Source organism: Symphodus melops (assembly GCF_947650265.1).
Source record: "Symphodus melops genome assembly, chromosome: 15".
In the NCBI taxonomy this organism is placed as follows: Eukaryota; Metazoa; Chordata; class Actinopteri; order Labriformes; family Labridae; genus Symphodus; species Symphodus melops.
In genome coordinates this window covers 15,674,759-15,698,969 of record NC_136705.1, presented here as the reverse complement: position 1 = coordinate 15,698,969, position 24,211 = coordinate 15,674,759, and the positions used below count along the sequence as shown (strand labels likewise).

Below are 24,211 nucleotides of genomic sequence, written 5' to 3'. Positions count from 1 at the left end.
TTCGCTTAAGTCCAATATGGAACAAATCTAAGAATAACACGAAGGGAAATTGTGTGACAACAGTTCGCAGGCAGTTTAAATGCCCTTTGTCCCTTTCATGCAAGGCTTTGTGAGGCATAAAGTACCATATGTTATCAAGTGGCTCCCTGCTGAGCCTGGGTGAGGGTCAGAGAGGAACAGAGGAATCCAAATGAAACACATTTTGCTCTTAACAAGACTTTATGACATAAATCAAAACACAATTTTAAATAGATGAGCACGGAGAATGAGGACGCTTGTTGATATCCGGTCATGCAGTAAAATAACAGCATGACAAAGCATTTGACCTAAAAGTGAACATGATTGTTTCTTATCGCTCTCAGCACTCAACCTGTCCATCACGTTTAAGTGCACTTGACTTTTCAGGGAAGCTTTCAAGAGACTTCATCAGGAAAATTGACCAGGCATGTTCAACATGTTGTCGAACATTCATGCTTGCCAATCTGTATTACTACATGTGAACAGAGCAATAGTGACATGATTTACTGCAACTTCAAGTCATTTGCTTTGCCATCTTATACCACAATTTAATACACTCCCAGCTGAAGAAGTAATTTCCAATTAAAATATGGATATCACCTGGAGATCATCATGTCACTATAATATGTTTGACATCTCAACATATAGTGATAAATGAAAGCTGTAGGAGATAATAAGTGACCAGCTGATAAAAAGCTTCTGATGGCTTCTGGATTTAAGTAACATCTGCCCCTGTGATATAAAAATTATGTCTGAATCATAACCCACATTTCCCCTGTAATTCATGTTTACTCTTTTATCTGAATTTTCCATCTGTGAATGTACATGAAAGATTGTGTCTTATGCTGCCAGTGTAAGACATCACCGACAACAGACAAGACAAGACAAGACAAGACAACACTGCAGAACATTCTTTATTCATATGCAAGAAAAAAAAAGGCATCAGTGAGATTCAGAATTACACTTTATTCCATTGACAATGCACTGATTTACATATAGGATATCAGCTCTGTTACAATGTTTTCCATTGAGTATAAATGATTGTCTGTACATTGGATTACAAGACATGCCATTATAAGTTAAACCATGACTGAATAATGTACAAATGCAAAAGCTCATAACGTAACGAACCATGAAATATATTAGATGTAACTTTATTATGAAGATTATATTCTGTGGTCCACAAATGTCACTTGAAGCAAAAATACATCTGAATGTCACATTTTACATTGATGCCAAAATTACTATAAATACCATGATTGACAGTTTGCAAAGCTTCAAACATTATGAAGCATAAAAATGTGACGCTTGACTCCTCAATGTTTGCTTCCACTGAGAAAGTTTTTTTTTTTGTATTATTCATGCTCTGCATCAAAGTCATGTGACGCACATTCTGGCCTTTCTGGGTGAATGCTGTATATTCACTCAAAATGTATTTTCAAACCAATATAATTAAAATAAAAACCTCAAATCTAATTCGCCAACAAGGATGCCACTCTAATATAATGTACAATGATTGGCTACCTGGTTAGTTAAAGTCAGGGCTCAAGGGAAAAGCTTTTGCATTTCAACGTAGTTTTTGTTTGAATTGGAGACTTGTCTTTCTTCTGTTCCACGATGATTTGTCGTCACTGTGTTATTTTTTTGAATCAAGACAAACTACAAACATAAATGTAAGGACTTTATGAAAACTTCATAATTACAGTTCAAATAGATTTGTTCAGTGGTGCAGAAACAAAATTAAACTATCAGAACATGCACGTCTGTGTGCACACATACTTAATACCTGTAGTATTCAAAATAGTTTGGATACGCCAGTGCACATCCAGGAAACATAATCAATAGTCTGTAATGTTACTTTAGATTTTTATGCACATTGTTTGATGATATGCATTTGTTCCATTAACAGGGCAGGTTCTATCAGACTGTTGTCTGACTGAGTTGTTTAAAAAAATCACAATAATCTTAAAGGTCACCTTAATAATCTTAATTAATCACCTCCAGAATTCCTCATCGAGCAAATGTAATATTTAATGTTGAAAAAAAAAAAAAACAGAGACTCACATTATTTTGATTAAAACAATCATGTTCATCTTTACATATCCTAAAAAAATACTGACAGTACACAGAATATCAAGTAGAGCTACTGTAAAGGCAACTGGCAAGTATAGTATACAGCATAACATGTAAGCACAATCAATTCTAAAGACTACAGCAGATGTACAATCCTGCATGGCTTACTTGATAAAGTCCTCAGAGGAGAGTTGACTTTTAAATCCCATCCTAGTGCAATGGCCATCATAAGCAATGGTTAATCACACAACACGCAGTACCATATGTTCACACAGTAAGCCACGATAGCACACTCTGTGCACTGTGCAAACAGGCTGATGCATCTTCTCTGCTGGTTTATATGATCCATAGTTCAGCACAAATGTGATAAACCCAGCTGTTATTTTCTTCATTTACATTCAGAAATGTGTAATATTCAGTGGTGCTTTACTGAATGGCTACTCAAGGATTAGTCATTCAAAGGTAGAGATAGTCTTTCAGGGACAAAATAGCGATAGAAGAAGAAAAACAAGGGATGAAAATAAAAGGGAAAGTAGATGACAAAAAAAGTGGCATTGAGTAACACGGCCTTAAAACTAAAGCCGTCCTTGCAAATGTGCAAACAGTTTAAATAGAAAACACGAGATAGAAAGGAACAGATTGCCATGTAGTAATATTAACTCTGCAAACATAAGAAAATTAATTGATCTACTTTTACAACACTGATATACAGCACTGAGAGTTATGACAGATTGATTTAATCGAGACAGCTTAATAGAGAGCAGATAGGACAAACACCACATTAGTCAGCTGTTTTACTGATTTGTTATACGTCTGTGTTTGTTTACTGCACTATTCTGTCTGTACAGTCAATATTGACCAAGTCATTTTAGAACACAATGTTTAAATGTTATTAAGTCGTAAAGGCTTAATGCACAATTTAGGAGGCCAACTTCTTCTTTAGTTGGGAGGTCATGATATCGTAATGAATCACGAGTTTCTGTTTAGCTTGCAAAGACGTATTTCATGAACGTCAGTGAGAGTCTCGCACGGACATGCAGTGAAACTAGTTACGACAGGTTGGCAGAAGATTGCCATCCCATCATCAAACTGCTCCGTGATATCGAGTCTCAGTCTGGTCCATGGTTTGAGGGTTTGGTTTGTGTTTTGTTTTGTCAGAGCCCTGTAGTGACCTGCGTGATCTCAGAGTTGAGATCGTCGTTGGCAACGCGAGTGTCCATCGACGATCCCTCCAAGGCTAGTCATACCTGCAGAGACAGGAGTCCAGAAAGGTATGTTTATATCATGCTGTGTACCGCCATTAACTATTTACCCCATCATAAATTGTGTATGCATATTCACAACTTTATTCATCTAGTTTATTAGATTCAGAGAAAAAGTTGTCATAAATTTATAAACTTCCAAGCAATTGATGAGGAAATGGATACATCAAGCATGTCAATGTGAGACTAAAGCAGGCAGCCAGTAAGCTTAGCTTTACGCTAGCCAGAAAAAAAAACTTGCTTGGTAATTTGGAATTGAAAAAGTGTGTCCACAAAATCCCATAACCTCAGCAATTAAAGCATTATATCTCTTTCAGTATGTTTTTTATTTATCAAAAAGCATAATTACCACTGCTTACCAACCCTATGTTGATGACATGTCTTAAGCTAAGCTAATCTGCCTACAGTATAGCAACATGTTTACTGAATAGACATAATAATAATTACAGAATTTCAAATAACTTTGGGTGGAAAATAAATTGTGAAACTTTGTAAAAGGTCGAACTATTCCTTTAAGGAGATACTCAAACACACAGAATAAATGGCTACCTGTTGATTGGACCTCTCCCCCGTGTTTGCGCTGTTTTGTTCACGCTGTGGCAGCTTGCGGCTTGTGGCTCCGGTCCGCGAAGAGTTCTGCATCTCCAACACGGAGGGACTCGGGGTGCAGAACTCACGGAAACAACGCTTGAAGTTCTCGTCCAGGTAGCCGTAAAGAACAGGATTCAGACTACTGCAAAGGGGGACAAAGTAAGACAAGACATGTACTGAGGAATGTGATAGCTTCTAGTCAACTGAAGGAATTGTTAGAAAACACAACACCAACTAATGTACATAGTCAAAATGTCAAAACCATTTGCTTTTATCACTACAAAGACACATTATTTCTCTGAGCAGGCACCCTGTTATCTGTACTAAACCAGACTTTGCACCTTAAATTGAACCACCAAACATGTAACGCTTCTTTGATTATCCCTAATTTAGATGAATTCTATTTGTTTGAAAATTCAGGAGAGTAACAACAAATGGGACTACACCAATACACAAAAGTATACAAACAAAGGAAACCTCACAACCAGAGTTTTACTGATTGTTAAAATGTTAATTCCCATCAGGATAAAATAAACCATCAAACTTTCACATTATTGAAAGAAGGACTTTATAATGATTTGTTTGAATTACTAAATAACATTAAGGACCAATAGTTGTGACGTCGTACCTGTTTGTGTAGCCTAGTGCAATGCAGAAGTGCCAGGTGATAGTCTGCAGCGTGGAGCTGGGGATGTTGATCAGAGCTGTGATAATGACAAAGATATGGATCGGCGTCCAGCACACAATGAAGACAGCAACCACCACCAGGACCATACGGGTGATGCGACGCAGGTTTCTGTCCTTCTCCTGTGATTGATAGTGTTAGGAAGGAAGGTGGTTTAGAGTTCGGGGTGACAGTAGTGCAAGGGAAAAAAAAGTGTTGGAGCAAAAAAAAAGGAAAAGCAAGTAATAATGACAACGTTGAGATGGGAAAGACAAGGCAGGGGATAGTTGAGGATGAGAAACAGGGTGGGGAGAAGATGGGTCGGTTGAGTGATGAAAGGGGAGGTGACAGGGAGAGACTCGAGAAGGGGAAGAAAAGAGAAAATAAATGAGCTGAGTTAGAAGAGCGGTGGTGGTTAAAGAGACGTGAGCAGAATCACATTTGTTTGATTTAGCTTTTTATATCTTCTTAACCCTCATTTGAATTTGTGTGTTTTGCAGCCAGTGTAAATTTAGTCAAATACTGAGTGTGAAATAATTGTGTTTAGGTAATTTCACCTTCTGCATTTAATTAAAACTAAACCTCAGGCTACAGATGATTCGCAAAATTGCTCTCTCTTGAGAGCAATGAGTGCACTGTATTAGCACGGACCTTCTGAGCAGCCTACTTTGTTTCATTATTCTTAAAACCAGAATAAATTAGTGATTCAATCAGTGCCCCATGCAATTAGTCGATCCAAGCTTATATAATGCGACTGATTTGTCAATCATGTTTGCATTTTAAAATCCTATTTGCAACACACTTAAACATCTGCAGATAATGAAAAAAGTAACTTAATCATTGCATTCATTTTAGCTAATGTTTAAAAAAAAAAAAAAGAAGAAGAAGAGGATTTTTCTTCACCTGAGAGCCCGACAGCATGCGCACGCTCTTTAGCCTCAGGATCATGAGGCCGTAGCAGACGGTGATGATGAGGACGGGCATGATGAAGGCAAAGATGAACACACAGATCTTCAGCAGGGTGTCCCAGTACCAGGAAGGGTGGGGGAAAATCAGCTTGCAGTCCACAATGCTGGAGGCTGTACGATGTGAAGACACGCACGTGCATCATTACGGTCACGTGTTCAGAAGTAAACAGACACACAACCATTCACTACAAGCCTTCATTTATACGCTATATTCACAGAAATATCTGCGGTAGTATTTGACGACCTGAGCAACGAATGTGGTCTTCAGGGCTGGGTCCAATAATTATATTTTACAATGGTCTATCAATTATTTATAGTAATTAATTGATAAACCATCTAGCCTATAGGATGACATTGAATCAAAAAGGATCCATAGTTATCAACACAGCTTGTCTTACATGTCTAAAACCTAGAGATAAGATATCACTGTTGATATAAAAACAGCAGGAAATCCTTCTAAGAGGTCCTTTCTCACTATACAGTAACTAAAAGACTGCACCAACTGATGTGGCTATCTGAAGAATGTGGTACCAAGCTGCACACAGGAGATTAACATGTTCTTCTAAACTAATACGACTAAATTATTTGTAAACACTTGCTTATTTAGACATTGAGTAGACATAAAGCAACATCGTCAACATGGGTGGATACCAGTCTTTTTAGCTTGAGCTCCACCACGACTATAGAGACACGTGACACTTCAGCTTCTCTTTAGCTTTCTCATGTAGTCTTGTGTTTTTTTTTTTCTCATTTCCTCAAGTCATTAAAAAAAATGTTGGCAATATGCAGACTGTTACTGTATATTGGTCACCAGGCAGCCATATAAGCATTAATAGGTCTTTTGTGCACATACACAGGAAACACTGAAGAACTCTTCTGGGCTTTCAAAGTCTGTTGGTGTACATTATCACTCCTTCGAGCTGGAATGCCGAGAATGAGAATGTGTTGCTCCATGTTTTGAGTAATTGTCTTAATCCAGGAATTTATAATGTACAAAGTCTTACATCTCTTTGCTTTGTGCTTTGTCACGCCACATATCTTATGGCCGTTACGATTGGACCTTTTAAGTTCCTCTTTTTTTTTTTCATGTTGGAAGGAGACAAGCCAATTTCTTGCAATAAAAATGCTGAGGCATGTGTAGAGAGCTAATCTCCGCATTTTTGTTGAGCTTTTTATAAAGAATAGGAAGCATGTTTTAATGCTTAACAAGCTGGATGCAGGTCTATCAAATTTCCTCCATGATAAGAGCAGATAGATATTAATAACAGAATGAGAATTGGCCTCTGATAACACCTAAAATGCAGTATTCCTATATGGGTGATTATGTGAGTTAAGTCATCTTGAAAAAAACATAGTTTACTCTCGCCCCAAAATTTGACACTTACAAAGAACAGTCCAGTAGTAGTGTAAGGACTGTACCTTTTTTCAAAGTAAGTATTATGTCAATGATCCTTTTTGTCGCACAAATAATTTGTGTTTTATAATCAAATCACTTTCCAAAGGCTAGTCTGTATAAATTCATACTCGAGTCTAGGTATCAGGAGTAAAAATGGTATCACTCCATCTCTAATGCAAAGTAAAAGCATGTGAGTGCTTTTTCAGAATAACTGCAAAAAGCAAGTGAACTGCTTACGTGTGACAGTGGTGGAAGCCATGAACATTACTGGAAGTCCAATGGCGGAGGAGAGAATCCAGTTGCAGACGTTGACGATCTTGGCGTTGCGCGGTGTCCTGAAGTCCAGAGCCTTGACCGGGTGGCAGACAGCCACGTAGCGGTCGATGCTCATGGTGGTGAGCGTGAAGATGGAGGTGAACATGTTGTAGTAGTCGATGGACATCACCATCTTGCACAGGATGTCCCCAAACGGCCATGTGCCCATCAGATAGTTGACACTCTGGAATGGTAACGTGCTGGTGACTAGGGTGTCAGCCAGGGCCAGATTGAAGATGTAGATGTTAGTGGCTGTCTTCATTTTGGTGTATCTGCACAGAAAGCATGGATGTATTGTGAGACAGTGGCCAATTTACACAGACACTTAAAAAGCCCCCAACTGCTCTCAGCAGGATCTCTGATTGATTGAAAAACGATGTAGCTCATTTGCATTCCATTACTGGCACTACGTAGTTGTTTTTTAGTCATTTAAAATACATTTTAGAAGTCTCTTTAAAGTATTTTTGTCTTTTTGTAAAATTGAGGTTGTTTTGAGTACCTTTCTTGTTTTCTCATGTGTTTTTGTCATTATTAATATGTAGTTCTGTTACTCTTTAATGGTTCTTTTGAGCAATCAAAGGTTGCAATGTGTCAAAAACCACCCTTTACTTTGAATTGCCCACTGACGACAAATAAAGTTTTTTTTTTTTTTTTTTTTGAATTAAAAGTACAATGGTACAAATTGGTTATATTGGTACCATTCCCAATATTTGACTGTGAAAAGAGATGTATTCATAGAGATAAAGGGAAAGAAAATAGTAGTACAGTAAATAGTACTGCACCACAAAAATTAAGTTTGTTTCTGCACCGGAGGAAGCTCAACTATTGAACTCCTGTCTTTGTAACACTATGTGTAGAATTTGAATGCACTGTGAAAATATTTCCCCTGGTTCTCCCAGGAGCTTGCAATCTATAGCAGACATTGCTGCATGAGCTGGGCAGAGCATCATGGGAGGCCTTCTGCATTTCCATTTTCCATTAGCAAACTTTTTTTTTATATCTCAGTCTTACAGAAGCTGAGATCAGAAGTGTAAACTTCCCAACCCCCTTAGGGTATTAGGCAAGAAGTATGTCCTTTAGGCAAAGTAATGACAGTAATTTGAACTAAAGCTTTTGAACTTTGAATATAAATCATTTCTATGGGTTTGTTATAATTGGAAGTGTATTTGAGTTTCATCCTGAATTATTTATATCCAAACATTCCAGCTGTTTTGACAAAACAAAATGCTTATATTATGATATGAATATATTGTTTATATTTATATATATATATATATATACTGTTTTTAATGAAATCTTTGATGGGTTTAAAAAAGTAAATATCATTAACTTTAATAACAGTTTGTCCTAACGATGATGCCAGACACAAGACGAAGGTCTGTGAGCATGAAGACATAAGTTTTGGTCCGAAAATATGTTTCATTATATGTAAAATTGAATATGTATTTATTATTTATAAAAAATGTTAATAACAATATACTCAGTATTGTTGAAATTTTAACATTATTATCAATCTTTGGCTGTTGCTAAGTTGGATGTTTCAATACAACAATGACGTCACTGTCAGCGGACGGCAAGTGAGTGAGTGGTCTCCAAAATGTTATTTTAATTTTGCTGATATATTCTACTGCATTACACTCACTATATAGTGATTAAGGAGAAGATAATGAGTGAGTTAGTTTCAGAGCTGTGGGTTCAAAGAGTATGGAACACAGAGTAGAGAAAGAGAAGAACAAGTATGGAATCATTACGCATGATGATTGAAAACAGACGGACGATTGTTTAAAGCTCTTGTCAGAGAAGACATATTCTGTTTAACATTGCAGTCCACTTTGCCACGAGGCGAGGGTGAAGCTGGATTACATCAAATGGATGTAAACTATTTACAGGCATCATACGCTGCAGACTAAAGACCCAAACAAAAAAATATAAGCAAAAACGAATTACTATTCTCATATTTGTTTCACTGTGTTTGAGAGAAAGATACTGAAAATGTTGGTAAACAAATTTATGGATGGAATTTGAAGTGAAACGTTCAGCCACATCCTGTAGCTCGAGACAACATGAGAGTTTCTGACGTGTGAGTAAAGGGTGGCCTTTAAACAGTCCTTTTTTTATGATATCCACAGCTGGGTTCCTCTGTGAGGTCTATATATGCCTGTGAGCCATCAAAAAGCTCAATGGATCGGTCAGCTCAAAAATTGACATTATAAGAAAAGCTTAATCCAAGAATGCAGTTTGGCAATTCTTTGAAAGGCACAAAATCTAGAACCATTCAGTTTAATTTTAATAGTTTGAGTAAAACATTGACGTCATTCTCTTACTTACATTAGGGATATATGATTAGTTGACTAAACAGCTAAACATCATCACACATACAAGCCGGAGACCAGAATAATAGTCAGTTAAACAAATCATAAATAATGTGGACCACAATGCTGCTTAAATTAATAAATTCATAGAAGAAACGATAGTGTTTCCTCGGTCCTGTTTTGATCTAGTTATTTTATCTTATAGCTTTTGTATTGTAGGGTCGGGGAGGGAGTTGTGTTGTTACTGTTTAATTTACTATGATGTAAAGCACTTTGTGATGCAGAACAGAACTAATGTGAGGGGTCACTGAGACCGCCCTCATGTTTTATACAGTCTACTGTCTCTATTGGACTGTTCCTTGGCATTTGAGTAATAGCAAGGCAAACAGCAGAGAATCCAGAAGGTTACATGTTCTGGCAAAGAAATAGATTCAAGTAAATATAATGTTTTATACCAAAATGAGAATTTGAATTGCTTCCATAATGTAAAAGTAGTTTTTTGATCTTTTCCACACTTTCCCATTTAATGACCACTGTAAGGTCCAATATTCTTCCTCTGGTTTAGATGCTCTTTAGTGTGTTTTACAGTTGTCTTGTGCAGGTAAAATGGACGGGACATATCTGAGAACACAGACGAATGATTGACCAATTACAAGAGATTAGATCGGACAACCAATCCAATCAGACTTGGCACACGTGGGGTGTTTTTTTTTTTTTTTTTTTTCTCATCGTGGGGGATTCTGAGTGTTAGAAATACAGGTAGATGAGAAAGTCTGCATGGAGCGGCAGTACATGAAAACAGACATTTTTTTTCAAACATGAACGATTTGAACAAACTTTAGTAGACACATAAATGAGATATATGAACCCCAATTAAATTAATCTAAAAATACAAAGTGACAATGATACATTACACCTTCCGCCTTCACTTTATTAAACCCCTAACTGTCACTGTACCTGCAAGGTAATTTACTTCTGCTTTGCCCTGGTGCGCTCCTCAATAATCCCAAATCCTCTTAGCCAAAGATGACAGATAGCTCATTAAATTCTGATTAACTATAACACTGACAGCTTATTGTGTTTGTTATTTCAGGCTTTATTTGCACAGGGACTGGTGAGACACCTCAGGATGAAGTGAAAAGGCGCCACTACGCTGAGTAGTGTGCTGGAGCTGAAGGTAATAACATCCCTTTATTGACTTTGTGACTGTTGTTAACGGGGCTGCAGATGATGGTGTGTCATTCTCCTGTGTGTTGAATGTGTCAGGCTAATGTATTATGGAGACCCTGTTGTATTAAGGTGAATGGCCTCATCTCGTCCAAATTAACTGAATGGAGTGTTTTATTAATGAGTTTTCAGCTTTATTTATTTGTTTATTTTTTGCCCTTGAGGTTTTGGCACAGTGATCATCCAATATTGTCATCATATCTGAATGGATTTCTTTTCCGCTGAAATCATCAACATTTTTTGGAGAGTAATCATTCAAATCGGCTTTTTAAGGGACTTTTTGGTTGGGTATGACGAGGCAAATGATACCGTAAATTCATGGTTAATATTTATCTTATTTATAGTTTACAGGGACAATGCATATCAATAAAACATTTCTGTATTTTGTTTCACCAGTTGGTAATGTTTTCATTTATGTAAAACAAGATTCAAATTAAAACTGTGGAGCAATAAACTTAACAATTGGAATTTTTAATGATTGGTAATCCATGCACAAAGTTTTTCACTTTCGTTAGTTTCCCTGCATTGGCTCTATCTCCTGTTGGGCCCTGAAGGCAGGAATTTTGACCAACCCATCAAATGATGACAATTTGAGAACTATTGGTTTTTTTGTGGTTGGCTGATTACAACCATAGTTGCAACTCTAACTCTAATATGTTTCCTTTAGGTCATGTTAGCAAAGAATTCAAAGCTATCACTTATCAGTTGTCCTGAGGATATGTAGATTAGCTATCTATCTTTGATGAATGATAACATTTACAAACTGTCAGACTGTTTTGTACAACTGTGATAAAGAAATGGAAATTGGCTGACTATGTTCAACAGTAAACACTGATAAGACAGAGGTACTTATCATCAGGTTTCATCAAGGTTGATAGGTTCACGACGTCTCTTTCCTCAGCTCTGAAACTTTGAAATATTGTTGGTTTTAATATATTCACTGAGTAAACATTACTTTGAAAGGTGTTATTGCAAAATAAAAGGACTTTTAGGCCCCGTTTACACGGAGTCGCTGTGACAGTAAAACGAAACAGTTGAGTATCGGATTGGCCTTTCGTTCACACTTTCGTCGGTGTTAAGCTTTTGCATTCGACCTCCAGGGTGGAGCGAAACTGATACGGGGGGCGTATTGCAGCCATGTGAACGAAACAGAGCGAACTCTCTGGCTACGATGACCTCACCACACCTCCCCCCATACATTTGGACATGCGCAGGGGTCGAGAACAAACATGAACAACAATGGCGGCGGATTCACTTGTGCTATGTGCTTTAGCAGCTATTCGCTCTGTATAGTCTCTTAAAACAAAACCTTGATATGATACATCATGTGTGTCGCCGCCGAAAGAGCATCGAATACTTGCGGCAAATAGTTCAACCTTTACCCAAGCGCAGGGCGACCATACGCAGCATTTGGGTAAGACTTGGGAGAACTGGCCGCTAAAGAGGATGTTTTGTAGGAAGTGGTTGTACTGGTGAGTGTCGCGTTGTAAAGTTCCACTGCCCACTACTGGCTGGGCGTGTCATTGTTTTCACACCGTTTTTAGACGGTCTGTACTTCGAATCCGTTTCGATGTATTCCTGCCACAGCGTCTCTATGTAAACAGGGCCTAAGTGGCATCGCATTTCAGAATATTTTGTTGATGCAAATTAGTGGTTATATAAATGTATAATGAGCCAGATGGATCTGAAAAAGATAATATTTTGTGGAGAGAAACAACACCTACCTACCGGTGCTGTTTCAATCGTTTTTATGAGCTGCTTGAATTATAAATGACAGAACAAAGGAAAAAACAAACATAATGGAAATTGACTGACAAAATGCAACACTTTCACTTAAGTGTAAAATGTTCCTGTCAGCAGTAATTGTTAAGTATCATTCATCAAGAGGATACAGATCTGCTGTGAATACTTTCTCATTTTCGAAACAAGCTCTGATCATTTTCAAGAAGAGATAAGAGCAGTTTCTCATTATATTTCAGTAAACACGCCACAAATGAAATTGTTCATAGAAACTATCCCGTCTGTTATTGACAGAAAGACAGAGTGATGGTAAAGCTGCTGAGGGAACAGACAGAAGTAACGGTCCAGAAAAAGTAAATCTTTATTATGCTGCGTCTGTGAATAAACAGCCAACAGATGAAATTGTTCAATCTGCCTCTAAACAACCTTGACTCGGTCTTTTTCTGGACCAGTGAAGTACAGAGGCAACGGACACGCCTGCAGTAATGGACCTTCAAATCTACCAAAAACAGGCCTTTCAGGGAATCATTAATAATTCATAGCTTGCATCAGCACTTTAGCTGTGGTTTCCACCTGAGGGTGTGAGACCCTTTCTCATTACTCTCTTCTGTTTTTATTGCTCTATATGAGAGAAAAATAACGATTTGATAATGATGTTAAATATTCCTTGAAGAGAGAGAGAGGGACTTAAGTCTGATCTCACAGTTTGTATTTTGATCCTCCAAATCTTTGGACACATGCAGGTGCACAATAGTGTTGGTAAAACACTGAAGATCTCTTATCTTACCTTTGCATAATCAGGCTTTTAAATGGATCGGGCAGGGACCAGCTTGTTTTAAATATGCATGAAAATTCAACAGAGATTACTTTAGTATTATCCTTTATCAGACTGATGGCCCCGATAAGTTACCTGAGCTGAATGACAAAATATTTACAACCTCTGCCTCAGCTCATTCCAATAAAATTCGTGAAAACTGGATGTGCTAATATCCGCAGATATTGGTCTTTCATGCAGAACCCCATATTAAACAAAATTGTGGGCTCTAAAAGAGCAAGAAGGCTCATGCTGGCAGTAGCTCAGTCTGTAGGGACTTGGGTTGGGAACCAGAGGGTCGCCAGGTCAAGTTTCGGTGCGGACCCATTTTGGAAATTGTTCTGGTACCTGCTGAGTTCACTTCCTGAGTACTGCCGATATGCTCCTGAGTACCAAAGCCCAGACCAATTCAGGAGCTCCTGCTGTGGGCAGGTCCCTAACTCTGACATCTCTCCATTAGTCCTGTTTGTGCATGTTTATATACTTTATGACTTAACAGAGTGTAAAAACAGAATTTATACTTGCGGCGGGGATCAATAAAAGTAAATCTTCTTTATACCATTAAGCTTTATCATCTGATCACATGACCTACTGTACATCATTTCATGTTCATCCATCCAATAGATTTTCAGATATTGTGTCTGGAATGACTGACCAAAACTGGCATCACTTGAGCTCATTTGTATGACCAGAAAAAAAAAAAAAAAAAAAAGGACAAGGATAGGAAAAAAAGAAAAGAAAATTGTAGACATGTTGTGTCCTCATTAAGACAAACTTCTGACAGGTGCCATTCAAAAGTTTCATGTGCTATGAAGGGTAATTTAGCTGTACCACTTCAACCAAAGCTGCTCAATAACAATACAGGAAATCTGTCCCCATTTTTTTTTTAAGGCAGCCAATAACATCAAAGCCTTCTCTCCTTTGACTTGGATGATGACTGTGACTGACGTGAACACACGTGGGATAATTACGCAGGGGACAAAAGGCATTCTACCCAGACTGCATGTCTCCGCTTCATGAATATAGTAAGCAGCATGGAGCCGCTCAAATGGGACGGAATGGAAATTAGCTGACGACTGTGTGCAACATGTGAGGATAGAGTTTCACCATGGCAACAACCATGACCAGGATAAGGAGACTGCAATGGTTGGCGTGCTTGTAATAGTGACAGGAATGCTAAAAGTTCATTCTAAGACCAAGATGATGAATTTAGCTTGCATCACTCTAAATTTCATTTACCATGTTAGAGAAACAGTTTTAAGAAACCAAAATATTCTAGCAGACCTGCCTGAGAGAAGATTTGTTTGATTCCCTGCCTGGGTTTGTGTCTGGATGAAAGGATCAGAGTCAATGAAGCAACAAGAAAACGTCTTTATTTACTTGACAGTAAACAGTGAAATACTCACATGGTGTTTTGAAGGTTTAGAGAAACATTCTGATGTTAGTTTGTGTTTAATTATTCTTTTTGCTTTCTGATGTGTAAGCATCAGCTTGTGAATATTTACATCCACTCGGATATAATTCAGGAGCAACGGCTCCTAAAGAAAATGTTAAACAGATAAACATGAACTTAATTCAGGTTGATTTAGCCAGCGCCGTTGATAAACAAATAAAGCCTAATTGATTTAGAAAAAGAGCAGAGGCTACATACTGTTGAGAGTGAGACAGATAAAAACAACTTGTTTTTTTTTTTTTTTCTTCCTGGAAAGTTTGACTCCAGTAAACATTTGCTCTGGGTTTCTGTTGCCTGGAGCTGCAGCTAGGAGTGTAAGCTGGAACATTTAGACACGTTAACAGATAATAAGAGGCCAATGACTCGGCTTGAGTTTAAACCCTTTAGGCCTCCAGATGAACTTTGAGTATTCGTTGTGGATCAAGCCTTGAGTCAACAGTCCGGTCACAATATTAAAAAAAAAAAAAAGAAAAGAAAAATTAAACCTACACACTTCTTGTCCAGAATTTGGAAGAGACGCTGATCAATGTTCCCTGACTTTTGTTATACACAGACCTAAACATAATTCATCATCACACGGTGAAGCTGGCCAATGTGTGTGTAACCTCGTGTGTGATTCATTAGCTGCTGCTGGGTGCAGATAAACCACTGAGTCTGGAAAGCAGAAACAGAGTCTGCTCATGTGAAAAGACATCTGTATGCCTCTGGCTCTTACCAATAACACTGTCCGTGCACGCTGTGAGAGGCATGATGGATTTGGGTGCACGGTGTGTGACTCTGCGTGTCTCTCTGACTGCTGGGGATGTGTTTCTGGAGTGAGCAGTGTGTTCGGGATTGTCTGTGCTTTTAGTATAAAAATGTAGCAATTTTCGTTCAAATGAAGTGACCTTATGTGGCGTACGGACTTTCTACACCAAGATATCGACAGACAACATCATAAAACAGAATATTAGAAATCACTTTAAGAGCGATCTAGCTGCGTGTAAACGAACCAGTCTGGAAAATGAGTTTTTGACTGATGCTTGGCAAATTTAGGTTTGCCTCTTCATCAAACTGATGATCAAAAAAATGCATGTTGCGTTCCCCAAGATGGCTAGGGGATGAGGGGAGTAAAAATAAATTAAAAACCAGAGGAAAAGAAGAAGGACCTAAATGTAAGCAAAGTTCAAATGGATTTACTTACAAACTAATGAAAAAGGTGCAACACACGACACGCATCTTCTATAAAACATCAGACAAAAGAGAAGCCAAACTATCTTCAACAAAAGGTCAAAAGTCACAAGCAAATTCTAACAATAAGGCCTCAGTCGAAATCACGTTCCTTCCACAGAATGATCACACACAAGTTGTTTTTTTTTTTTGGGGGGGGGGGGGGTTATTTGACGCCAAAGAACACACACAGCCGAATGACTCCCCCTCTCCTGCTCTTTACAGTTACAGGTAGTTAAATTGTCACGGGGGGGCGCACGAAACACTACGGCATCCAATAATGCCATCAATGAGAAACACTCATTGGTTTTCACCATTATCCCCATGACTATGGGAGATAATGAGGATAATCCCTCACTAATCAAGAAATATTATATGGATAGTATTATAATATCTCACTTTCTCTTATGTCTTATATTCCCGATTGTACACCAGGGGCTCTATAGAGCTGTAAAAAAGGAAATGGAAGCAAACAGACAGATAGAAAACAGTATATTATATTTAGTTTGTTATGGAGTTAGCGGACAAGCAGGGGATTACAAAATCATTAGGATTCATCCTTAGGGGACCGTGATGGCTGGTGTTAAAATCTGTTTCAATTAGTGTTCGAGATCTTGAAGGGTTTCACTGGGTAAATAAAAACGTTTACCTTTTAAGGGGGCTCAATAGAAAGTCAGGAGATCATCTAAATATAAAAAAACTCAGAGGAGAGAATTTCTGTACCACAGTACACTATACAGTATGTATGGATGAACCGTGCTACAGAAATTCAAAGAATGTACACCAACTTGTTCTTGAAGAAATATCAGGAGATCACTAAAATCGTTAATGATTATCTGGAGACCATACATTTCTGTGTGAAATTGACTGGCAAGCCATCCAATATTCCCATCCTGCCATCAATAGGAAATGAACCAATACAAACCCTCCGCTGAGCTTTATTTAGGAGATGTTTACAGCAAGGAAGAGACGCAAACAGTTAAGTGTGCTCAAAAGGAGACCTTCAGCCATAGATTAGCAACAACAACAAAAAGGCTCATAATTGAAGCGAGCAAGGACAAAAAATGATTAAACATTTGTATGTTACATAACGGTGAAAATGGTTGATGCAGTTAAGTTTATAACAATTCACTGTTAATTATAAATGGAGTTCAATGACTCCAGCAGCATAAAAAATATGAAGATGTGAGGAATAACCTCAACCTTTCTAGGGTCAGACATTAGGTTTCTAATGTTGTTTTTCATGTACTGAATGATGGAGCCGTAAAAAGCCAAAATAATCATGGAACTAAAAACGAGAGACAACGCAATGACAACATATTTTACCTCAGCATTTGGCCTGCAAAGACAGAAAACACACCACGCTTTTATCATTAGAGACAATGAATAAATGAATCCTCTTGGTGTGGTCATGACAGTCCATACTTAGTGCCTTATTAGTGTTAATATGTTTGCAAACTGCATTTCCCCTGTGCGGCACTCTAAATCAAAGCATGCCCCAATTATTGTATTTTTTTCTTGACTCCTTTGGAAACCATTCCAGTAAATGAAAGTCATCTCACTGACTCCCTTGGGAATACACTGCAGGGGATTCAAATCCCAAAACTGCCTTAAATGATGCTAAATGGACTCACACACATTGCCCATCGCTGTGATAAAGCGATTGAGCTTCGGCACTTATTCTGACATGGAAAGACACTTAGAGATGTCTGAACTTTATATAGATGAATCACACTTACACGGCCTGCTGGAAGCAATAACAGGGCAACATTAGAATGATAATCACAGAGAGGGATAAGTGACGTTAATATCAAAGATGCAACTGAAGAAGAGAAACACTGAAACAGGAAATTTTTATAATAAAAAATACACGTCTCTTTTGCTGCCCTTGTGCCACAGCTTGATACCAGAGCTAAACCTGTAGTCCATCAACAGCACAAGAGAAAGTCAGAGAGCAAAACAGAGGCTGAAATAGTGCTACTGTGAATACAAGAGCTACAGCCCTTTTAGAACAAAAGTATCCAAAGCACTGGTGTACAGTAAATTGTCCTTTTACTCATTACCATTTGTGTTCAAACATGCTGAGCTGGAGAAAGAAGTTAAAACTCCACAGAAGACAATCTGCAGAGCGTTTGATGGTTATTTAATTCAGCTGGAGATTGCACCCTCTTAAAGCTATCAACAACAACAAAAGGTTTATGTCTCTTGTTCACTCACTTTTGTTGCTCTCTCAAACTAAACCTGACTCGTGGTTTCATTCAACAACAGTTAGTATTGCAGTGCAAGTAGACAAGCTTGAGAAGGAGAGGTGTGTTGTCACTCGGCGAGCAACACTCGGAAAGCTCTTTCATGTAACCACCCCCCCCCCTGCAGGAAGGACCTTTTCTCTACCCTTGTAACTAAACACATTTGGTCCTTCATCTGTTTGGATGCATGACATTACAATTTAAAAGTATGAGAGGGTTGTTTTGCTGACCTCTCTGGTGTCAAGCTTGGTTCACAAAGTGTCACAGATGGACATGATAAGAAATGTTGTATCCATACCCACACCCAACATCGATGTCACATGTTTTAATCCTTAAAAGGGACAGATTTTGCAAATGATACATCTAGAAAGCTGTGTGTATGGCATCGACTTTGCATTTAACATGAAGTATAAGGCATTGTTCATTGCATATGTCCCTGTTAAATAAATTAATTTAAAAAATCAACCTCCAACAATGGGTTCTGCATAGATTGTCTGATGTATCCAGTAATTAAAAAACTGTGATTTTAATTATGTGGCAAGAAACACAATCAAGATTGGGGGATATGGCTTGGATTATTCTTTGTTTGTTTCAGTTGGCTACAGGGAAATAGCTTGGGTGATTGGAAGGGGCAAGATTGGCTGTTAACAAGGGAGAGAGACCCATTATTCCGTCAATTCATACGCTTGTCTTAAAAGAAAAGGTCTGAATATGACTTTTTGGAATTACAGAGGCAACCAAGTAGGGAAGAAGACGTAATAGGAAATGTATTTCAAGTGGGCGGGCCAAGTCAAAACTACTTATTGTAGCTATGTGTTAATGGAAAAATGTCTATCAAATAACCCAGAGAAACTTCTCAAATACTTTTAGAGTGTTGTGATTGGGTGGTCAGGGACAAATTCCCACAGAATGACTTGCAGTCACTAAAAGCCCCATGCATGGAGCATCACTTACTACCACTATCTGACCCATCTCAGTGTCCAATTCAAAGAAGATGTGCTAAAGAGGTTCAGCTTGGTGCAATTCGCCCCTGTCATGAGTCTGATTGTAGGAAAGATTCTCAGCTATTTCTGAACTTGAGCTGCGCTCTTAAGCGGACACAGTTCAATTCAATCCTTGTTTAGTTGATACGCGTGAGGGAAGGCAGCAGCCCTTTTTTCCTGGTTATCTAGGAGACCAGGCTCCAAAGATCTGATTTCATTTTCAGTGCCTGTAAGTCAACTTCTTCCCAGGAGCCTGGCCCAGGCAACATTTTTTTAATCATTTTGTGATGATGAATGAAAATTGAATCGTTAACTTTATTTGTCCAGGTTTGCCACATTGAGATCAGAGCTCTCCTTTTCAGCAGCAGCAACACACAGTTTCAACAATTAAAACATGCAAACTCATATAGCATATATTTAAAAAAAAAAAAAAAAGATTCTCATCAAATAATAAAATCATCAATCAAATGTTGTTGTTCCTTGGCTAGAGATGCATCGACATTCTGTTGATCACTTTTTGTTTATATGTCGATTGATGAGGTTGATTTGATTTTGACCGCGGAACAGCAACAAAACAAGCAGAACAGGTATGCAGGAAGTACACAAAAAGGCAACAAACTTATCACCATAGACGACTTCACACTGTGTCACACTGAGCCAATCTACTCCAAGGTGTTTGAGAGGTTATATTTAAACCATTACGGTTGTGTTGCTTTCTCCCAGCAGGACTGCCAGAGTAAATGCATTTGTCCTCCAAGCAGTACACGATGTGCCCTTTCTATTTTATTTCCCAACACGTAAAAATGCTGCCTCGTAGAAAGCGCATGCAAACAATTTTACTGGGTGCCAACTGACAGAAACATTTCATAAAAACATCCATCAACAGTAAGAGGTGACATATTGGAGTGCTCTTGATTGTCCTGACTGGAATTGATGCATGGAGATCGATATCCATGGACAAACAGAGACAAAATCCAGTGGAGTGGAAACTCGCCAGATGTGCAGTTGTTCCACTTAAAGGTGAAATGCAAACCTCCAATGAAAGCTGATGAATAAGGATAGAAAAGCTGCCTGGAAGTTTAACAATCTACAGACACAAAAACTTGCTTGCTGCTTTACAGTCTAAAGGAAGAGTCCAGATTTTTATGTTCTGTAGAAAATCACCAATCCATGAAACTCAAAGCATTCCTCTTCCTGGCACGTCAGATGCAGCATTCCATCTGTGTTGTTGTGATTTTTGTATTAAATGTGCAGTTTTTGTAGCACTAACACCCTTGAGGGGGGTGCAGTGGCAGAGTGATGGATTCCTGTCTCTGTGAGTTGCATGCCGTACCTTGGTGGAAGTCATTATAACCAAGGACCAAATCAATACAAACAAACCGTAGCAAATCAGCAGCAGGATTGCAAAACGTTTGTCAATGTTTTACAGCTAGAAATCTAAAATGTTCAGATGGAATTGTCAATAAGATTGTTGCGCTTCTATTCTTTTGTTTGTATGTTAATATGTGTGTTACTTCTACTAATTAGGAGAAAACAACTCTAAAGACAAAGACCCATTACTGACTATTCATATCCTGTTCAAACCACACCAATCCAAACTTGGCTTCATAGTGGAGGGCTTGAATGTAGCTGCATTACACTTCAAAATGGGCTGCATCAAGTACACACATCACGTCTATTCAAGCACCACTGGATTGTATTCTGGTCAAAGGAATGACAATCCCTGCCTGCTTCACTGTGTTTCGATCATAGCAAGAGATGTACCGATTGTGTAAATCAGTGCTGATGTTTAAGCCATTCATGACGTTTCTAAATTTCTTACTCAAATGAGCTGTAAGATTTGATGTATTTAAGTTGTTGTTAGTGGTCGCTTCTCTCTCTCTTGCAAACTGCACGTCGCTGATTTTTCCTCAAGATGGTGTAACACCTCAACACTGCTAGCTTTTTTCTAATTTTTTTAATTTGACCATGAAAACCAATCAGACTTTGTCCAAAAGGTGACCTCTTATACCCAATAAAAAATAAACTGTTAGATATATTAGCCATCCAACGTAAACTGATGTGCAAAACAGATAAACATCCACACCTGGTAAAGGTGTATGCCACATTATTTGTAAATTGGCCGACGACTAACAACAGGGCAAGTACCGGCTGACAATGTCCAACTGATCGGTGCATAATCATAATGGTTTAATCCATCTTGAAAAAAAAATAGAAAAAGAAAGAGCTAACCATTTTATGGTAGGCCCAGACCCTCTCTGTGATGTTGGTTAATGGAAACAGGGAGCTGAAGGGGAGTTTATCAGCTAGTTGCTTAGGAACGCTGATGTTAGCGAACAGAACATCTCCAACAAAGGCTCTCTGTGCCCTTGGCACCCGTCTTCAATCCACATTTAATAAGTGCAATAGTTGTAAAGAGCATTGGAAAGGTTCAGCAGCTCTCCAACTGCAAGTTTTACTTAGCATGAGGTCATCACTCAAACTCTCTGGTTTCTTTGTTATGTTTGCTCCTCCTCACTGTGCAAAAAAAACAAGCCATCAAGAAGAGGAAAAATGCATTTTGGAAAACAACAAGATGTTGAAAGAGAAAACAACTAAAGGGGGTGTGACAGTTTTGTCAAATGAATTTCCGAGAGCAAACCTGCAATAGCCTCTGGTTCTTTGAAATGCCAGCGTGGATGGAGAAAGACGTGTTTAACGCTACCTGTCAGAGAATAAAGAGCAGAAACAGCGTTTGGAATGAGTCACTTTGTTATTGACAGACATGGAAAAGAGCTGAGAGCGCCCATCAATCATTCAGAACAAAAAGAGGCAAAATCTGTCTTCTGTTGCCTCCTCTTAAGTTTGTAATCAGTACTTCATTCTGGCTCATTTTCCCCAAGAAGATAACTGTGGCTGACATAACGTTTTCTGAAAAAAGAACTGGGCTTTGATAGGTCTGAAGGTGAATCAAAATTCTATCAGCCAAATTGTAATTGGCTGATAGACAAGCGACAAGCTTCCACGCTGACTGGCCCCTTCTTTGTTTTGTGCTTCTACCTGCTGTTATGTATTTTCTACCTGCCGTTAAAGGCTTTCAAAGGTTGTGTACCAACCGTGCAAAGCACAGACGACAAATCTTCCCCTGTTGGACAATGAAGGATTGTATTGAATCCCATATTTGTTCTTTTAGTATATGTCAAACAAAACACAATCCAAATCATATGCCCAAATACGTCTATCTTTCCATCAACCTGAGCTGAAAACAAATCCAGCATACTGCTTTCTTTGTGACAGACAGATAGCTCTGCACCATTCTAATTGTGTTTGGGGTTTCTGTAATCTAAAACAAGGTTGTTGTTTTTTTTTTCTCTTTGACACTAATCAAGTTCTGGCCGATCTTTAAAAAACTAAATTGCAGATAATGAAGCTCTCAGAATCATCCCTTTGATGGTTGAACATTGAAGGAGTGTTCGCTTGAAATCAAACAAAGCTTAGCTCGCGTAAGCAGTATAAATTGCAGATCATGAAACCCCTTTTAAAGTGCTTAGCAAAGGGACAGATTTTTAATCAGTGTTTTTGTTCAGTGTTTGTCCCATTTAATTATTAGGTCCATTTGTTTTGGAAAAGGAAGAGGGTTCTGCAGACAATTAGGCTTCAGCTAAATGACGTGGCTAAATGTCCAGACAGTAGAAACTGAACTGCAGTGACTTTGCAGAACTACTTCTCTGTTGTATCCCCTGAGCTCTTTTCAGTCTTCACCACCAAATCCTGAACGTTTTTAACTTAATGGAACTCTAACTTCTATCTTTGTCCTTTTCTTTAAGTCTTTCGCCTTTCTCTATCCAACACAACACCTCTAGTTGAATCCAGACTGACAGTATTCTCCAGCCAAGTTAATAAGTTCATTACATTAAAACACACATTCACACACACACTGCATCCTAATTACCTCTCTGCTCTTTCAACTTAATGGTCTCCTCAGCCAGAAAATTGGACTATGTGCCCTCTGTTGTGACCATTCACAGGGGGAAAAAAAGCATGCAGACTAGCCTTCTCTGTAAGCCTCACACTGAGCTGTAAACTCTGATACTGATAATAATGATCAATGACATTCTGGTTAACACAATAAAGCTCCATAACCAGCTGAGAGATTTATTGTTGAGGTTAGGCAACAAGAAAAAAAAAATCTTCTTGACTCGTTTGTTCCCTGTGAGTTTGTCAGCACTCATAAGCTAACAAAGTAATGAAGCATAAAACAAACAGGCCAGCGCCATTATCGAGCTGTCCGCTTGTCATTGGTTAGAGGTGATCAAGACCATGTACGTAATGGCTGCATGTTGCATGTAGGGACTGGGTTCCTGACGTGTTCAGGCCGTAGAAATAGAGCAGTAAGGTAAGAATAGAAAGCGATGTATGGAGTACAGAGACACACACACACTGGACTGTAAATGTGATGATGTTCCTGAATTGAATGGATGTTTTGAGTTGAAGTTTAATCTTCACAGATCTGATTCATATGGTTGTCACAATACCCTTATTTGCAATGCTCGTGTAAAATCCAATTATTTTTGTGACCTTTTCCAAAACCACAACAACAACAAAAATTGTATTTGTGCAATTTAGTGTCGCCTGCCCTGCTCTCTGTTTGTCAGATAACTAAAGGATACTTTATGTGTCTTTGTGAGACACCAAAGGGACTTGAGAAAACATCGATGATGGCCAACCTCTGAATCTGAATGGAACACGACTGCTTTCTCTTTTGTTCGCAGCACTTTTGGCAGGGTTTTTCTAAACATCAGTTCTTTTGGATTAAATAACGGCGAATGCATCTGTTTTTCAAACAACTAAACTGCTTTCGGCATCACAAAAAAAAAAAAACGAGCATGACCTCAAACCTTCCACACCCTTAGATGTTTAGAAATGCACATGAACGCTTGCTACACTGTCATTTAAAATCA

At 38.4% G+C, this 24,211-nt stretch overlaps 1 protein-coding gene across 1 annotated transcript in view; it reads right to left on the bottom strand.

The window, feature by feature from the left end:
• Positions 1–2,067: 2,067 nt before the first annotated feature.
• Positions 2,068–24,211, bottom strand: part of oprm1 (opioid receptor, mu 1) — a 32,765-nt gene continuing 10,621 nt past the window's right edge. Inside the window, exons 2-6 of the mRNA XM_079362377.1 lie at positions 7,210–7,559; positions 5,512–5,687; positions 4,573–4,751; positions 3,903–4,086; positions 2,068–3,338 (exon numbers count right to left, since the gene is read on the bottom strand). Of these exons, the coding sequence (XP_079218503.1) occupies positions 3,333–3,338; positions 3,903–4,086; positions 4,573–4,751; positions 5,512–5,687; positions 7,210–7,559 (895 nt within the window). The 3' untranslated portion in view covers positions 2,068–3,332. The remainder of the gene's footprint in view (positions 3,339–3,902; positions 4,087–4,572; positions 4,752–5,511; positions 5,688–7,209; positions 7,560–24,211) is intronic.